This window comes from Atta cephalotes (genome assembly GCF_000143395.1).
Source record: "Atta cephalotes unplaced genomic scaffold scaffold00017, whole genome shotgun sequence".
Lineage (NCBI taxonomy): Eukaryota > Metazoa > Arthropoda > Insecta > Hymenoptera > Formicidae > Atta > Atta cephalotes.
In genome coordinates, this window is record NW_012130081.1 from 5,158,104 (window position 1) to 5,163,561 (window position 5,458).

The window sequence follows — 5,458 nt, forward strand, 5'->3', positions numbered from 1 at the left end:
TCCTATTATGTAAAAAAAAGAAGAAATTGTAATTTCTTTTATATATTACCTATACGATGCTCCATGATGTAAACATACCGCACCGTTCTTGCACGAGTGGCGAATGCATTCATTACGATTGCATTCACCTACGCCACGGCCGGTGGCAGGACTGGAACCAGTCAGTGGAAGAATTGTCGTGTCTGTACGCAATTCAACGTCGAATATACACCCGGAAAAGCCGGTATGAAGAGGAAGGTCATGCGGCAACGTTTCAAAGTTTTTAGATTTATAACCACCTGAAAAAGAATGAGAAAAATGTCCTCTCTATATATTTTTATTCATTTATCTCCATTTCATGTTAAGTATTATTTCATTTCAACTCCTATTCGTCCGAGATGTCTAGATTGTATTAATGTTAACATTAGATATGAGTGAGAATTGAATAACTACATTTAGCATAAAATATATGATAACAGACGATTGGAGTGTTGACATTATGCCAAATGTCAAATCGCCCTTCTCTGCAACAACGTACCGATATAGAGAACAGGCGATACATCGAGTTGAGTCATAGATCCTACTGCCTGACCAGTCACGTTTTTGAGACCCTCTACAGCAAGCCACGCTTTCTTGCCTCTTCTTCCGATTCGAAGAGTATACGTTTTACTTTTACCAACCGATCCTGTCACGCTCAGAGAGGTCAACGAATCGCTAGTGAAGATTCTTCGCACTCCTATTAAAAGATTATAATATTGAAATAATTTCTTTAAACTCTCTATGTCAAAACTTTATATAATTGAAACTTTATATAATTGAATATATATTATATATTTCAGTATATATTTTTCTATAAGAAAAATTTTTTTATTCTAGATAGATGCAATGTAAATATAATAAATAGAGCAAATTACAAAATTTCTCATAATATTTGTTAATATTATTTCCTAGATATTTTTTAGACTCATAAATAATCTATATCTATGCGATTATTGTTATTAAAGATATGACTGAAAAAGATATGAGAGCTTCGAATATGTGAAAGATTCTAACATTCATTGATAACTCATTTCTTTACATTCATTGATAACTCACCGGAACCCAAATCCCACGTAAGCATAATATAGCCGCGCACAAATGTTATCGAAAGATGGTCCGAAATGTCACGGCGCGGGCTTCTCTGTCCAAAGTATGCTATCAGAGAGATTTGATCAAATGTGCGCGGGATGAGTCGCAGCTTCAGTTCCATTGTGTCTTTTATCGAAGTAGACACGCCGTAGGCAATATACGACGCGAAGCCAGGGACGAGGACCGAGAAAGCCGGCCGCACTAGAATGACATCTGAGAGGACGATTCGCTTTGTAAGAATTTTGTTGCATTGCGATTTTATTGCATCGCTATTACTTCTATGAAATATCTATTGAATATTTTATTATTACGATTTACCTTCTTCGCAGAAAAGTCCGCGACTGCCGAGTGGACAGACGCAGATGAAACCAGTTCCCGGCGAGCTTACGCATGTAGCACCCATCGAGCAGGGATTGTCGTTGCATGCCGAATGTTCACACAAAGGTCCAGTATACCTGTAAACAGTTTTTGCTGCTGAGCAGGTTTTAAAAATTGCTTCTACACTAAAATTAATTAGTGTTAATCAAAACATTTTATTTGTAATTTTGCTCTTACTTTCTTTATTATATTCACACTACTTTTTCATTAGATGTATATAAAGAAGGGAAAAATTTGCGTAAATTAATTTTATTGCTATTTAATAAATATTTACCCCGCTATACATTTACAACGAATTCTTCCATCGCTTTCTTCACACGCGCCGAAATTTTGACATGGATTCGATAAACATAAAAATGATGTGCATTCTTCAATCTGGAACGTTTCTATAGAATCGTGAATAAAATGTCGCATAATTCCATTTATCTGCAATGTAATCGAAATAATTCTGAGCCACTCTGTATAAAACTAATAAACTTTTTATTGAGAAAGTTAAGTTTTTAAAATAATTGAACGATCTTCTTAAACCTCCTGGAATGTTAAATAATTCTTTATTAAAACAAATTCCTTTACCTTCAAGGAATCTATGCAACCAATGAATCCCATAGCTACGTGAGGAAAATAATGTGAGAACGTTAATGGAATGCCTCCTATGTACAAATTAGCATATTTTGGAATCATTCCTCGCTGTGGCAGTATTTGTTCGCCAGTCACAGCCATAGTGCCGTTCACCAGCAATTTAGCAAAACATTTTTCGTTTTCATCATTGGCAACATATTGAAAACTATGATAAAACGAAAAGAAATGTTTCTTTCCTGTTAATTAAAGTTAAAAGAATAATGCAAATGGAATACCTCATATCGATGCCTACTTCGTATCCATTATCAATAATCGCATCGATTTCACCAAGTAACATAGTTTCTAATCCACAAGAAAACTGGAACTTTAATGATCCGAGTTCCAAGTACACCAAAGAATATCTTTCATTATCAAAATAAACGTGTAATATAATTCCATTTTTAAATGCCGTTTTAAGTTTAACGTAAATTCGGAGCGTTGCGCTCTTATTCTCAGTCATTATTACTTCGACGCGTTGTCTAACGAAAGATTTGCCATTAAAGGCCGCTTGCGTAATAGTCGAATCTGTCTTGCAACCATCGGCATACTGAATAACAATTATAATACAGACACATTAACTATTAATGTTTTATTTTGAGAGAAATTTAGTTTTAACTTTATTTAAGTTTTCCATATAGATTTACAAAGATTAGATAGAATCTATAGTTTCAATTTCAAAATTCTTTACAAACTATTTTTTTTTGTTATTTATTATTTATTATTTTTATTGTTATATTAATCACTTACTTCAGTGATATTTCGCGGAGTTATCATGGTAGTACTCGTAGAACATTGAGTTCCGCGACAAGCGTCTATTTCTGTAGTATTAACTTCGATACTTGTAACAGTAGTTTGGCTTAACGAAGATATGCTAGTAGACGTTAACGAGGAAGGTACTGTGGAAGTGTCAAGTTTGATGGTCGAAGATAAGACCGATGGCAGTGTCGATGAGGTAGTTAAAGGTATAACAGTTCTTGGTGTATCTATGATCGTAGTTCCAAATTCAAATGTTCTATTTTGTATAGAATCCGTCGTATATCGAAATGTCGTATCGATGGGAAGTGTTACATCAGTAGCGTGATCCATGATAGCACTTGTGACGCTAGTTCTGTTATCCTTTTGGCCTTCATCTATTGTAGGTTGATAGCTAAGAAACGAAACATATAGGGATATTATTATTAAATTAACACAAAAATTATGTGGATCTGTACATAATAAAAAAATTGATTCGATCTTTTAAAAAATATATATTTGGGACACGTTATTGGATGAAAATTCACTCATGTAATATAAATTGTATCTTAATATTATTGTGGCTGCAGATAATTAATATTATTATTTATCAAATACATTGATCTCAATATTCTAATGAGAATTACTTCATTTCTTCAATCCTAATAAGAATATTCCATTTACCTAGAACTTGTCGCGTACTCCGTTACATCGTCTATTCTACTAGAAACTGGTAGACGTATCTTTGTGGTCTGATCATAATCGCCAGGCTCCTTAGTAATTTCACCGTCGTGGATTGATTTCCCAGTTGATAAATAAACTTCAGTACTTTTTGTTTCAGTCTCATAGAAGTAGCCTTCAGTAACAGTGATCGACGATATCGTAACGGGCTCCAACGTAATGAAATCATCTCGAGTCGAACTTGTTGATGGAACTTCAGTAAGAAAAATGCTGCTATCACTACTAACACTAGAATCTTCGTATTTTGATGTCGTAGTCTTTTCCATAATTGTATATTTCTTCGTATAAGGTGAACTACTTGTTCTTGGGGATGTCGAATAAGTGGTAAAACTGACAGTCGATGGGGATGATAAAGATAAAGATGTATCCATTAACGAAGTCGATTCTTCAGGTGAAATTATGGCAGTTGTAGTTCCGATTAAATTCGTTTCTTGTTCAGATGTATCTTCCATTTCTAGAGTAGTTGTCGATGGAAAACTATATTCGCACATAGGACCACCGTAATTCGATGGACAAGCACAAATGAAACTATTAATACCATCGATACAGGTACCTCCATTGTCGCATTGTGCAAATTTCGATTCACAATCGTCATATCTTAGCTCACAAAATACACCATGATAATCAGGCACGCAGTAACAAACTGAACGATCGTCCTCCAATAGACATACTGCTCCGTTTTGACAAGGATTCTCTTTGCATGGCACGATTGCCTTATCGCAATCTTTGCCAGTAAAACCTTTAATAAAAACAATAAAATGTTCATTAAAATTTGTATGTTGTAATTAATGTTAGGAAAATAAGAAAAGCGGCATATATTATTCTTTAAAGAGTGCTCGCTCTAAAAGGTAATTAATGATAGTAAGATACTTATAACTTCCGAAATTTAATTATAGTTTAATATTATAGTTAAATATTATAAGTTATTTATGCTATTTCTAGACAAAAATATCTATAATTCATAGCAAGAATAATTTATTTACCGAATAAACAAGCACAAGTGTAGGAAGAGGGAATATTGATGCAGAGACCACCATTTCTGCATGGTGACGCCAAGCATTCGTCAACGTCCACCTCACAGAGAATACCGGTCCATCCTTTTCAAAGTGAAATCGTATATGAGAAGAGAAAAGTACCATTATGATAGAATAAAAAATGCAGAGGAGCAAAATATATTTTGTACGCACGTAAAAGTAATTTTACGAATTTCCTACCTTCGCGACAACGACAATAGAATGAAAAACCGGGTCCTTCGATGCATTCACCGGAATTTTTGCACATTGTCTCGTTGCAGACTGACGCATCGATCTCGCAATATTCTCCTAGAAATAAAACAAGAAAATAACAACGTAAAAATTTTGAATAAACATATTTATCATCGCATACCTGAATATCCATCCAAACATTGACAAGTGATGCCATCATAATCAACGCAGGTACCATTATTAAGGCAAGGATGATTCGAGCACTCGCTATATCTTTGTTCACAATTTATACCTATTTTTAATTTAAAATGGTATTATTTTTATTAATTCTCGTATAATTTATCTCTTATTAATTTATGATGAAATACAATATGACGAAAAAAAAATGAATTACCTACAAACCCATCAGGACAGGTACAATTATATGCGGCAACACCATCGTTGCATGTGCCACCATTAAGACAAGGATCTGACCAACATTCGTCCCAATTAATTTCACAATTAATCCCCGTATAACCATCGATGCAGTAACAAGAATAAGTGCTATGTCATATAAAAAAAATCACAAAGTTAAAATAGATATTTTAATAATTTTAATATTTTGATTCATATATATTTTTAAATTAATTAAATATAATACTGTATATATATATATATATATATATATATATATATAT

At 33.5% G+C, this 5,458-nt stretch overlaps 1 protein-coding gene across 1 annotated transcript in view; it reads right to left on the bottom strand.

Annotated features, from left to right (window-relative positions):
• Positions 1–45: 45 nt before the first annotated feature.
• LOC105618657 (protein eyes shut) overlaps positions 46–5,458 on the bottom strand; it is a 6,824-nt gene continuing 1,411 nt past the window's right edge. The window contains exons 2-14 of the mRNA XM_012200184.1: positions 5,176–5,324; positions 4,963–5,073; positions 4,791–4,898; positions 4,560–4,673; positions 3,520–4,315; positions 2,851–3,250; positions 2,340–2,650; positions 2,059–2,269; positions 1,760–1,911; positions 1,426–1,562; positions 1,075–1,320; positions 518–715; positions 46–278 (exon numbers count right to left, since the gene is read on the bottom strand). Of these exons, the coding sequence (XP_012055574.1) occupies positions 46–278; positions 518–715; positions 1,075–1,320; positions 1,426–1,562; positions 1,760–1,911; positions 2,059–2,269; positions 2,340–2,650; positions 2,851–3,250; positions 3,520–4,315; positions 4,560–4,673; positions 4,791–4,898; positions 4,963–5,073; positions 5,176–5,324 (3,166 nt within the window). The remainder of the gene's footprint in view (positions 279–517; positions 716–1,074; positions 1,321–1,425; positions 1,563–1,759; positions 1,912–2,058; positions 2,270–2,339; positions 2,651–2,850; positions 3,251–3,519; positions 4,316–4,559; positions 4,674–4,790; positions 4,899–4,962; positions 5,074–5,175; positions 5,325–5,458) is intronic.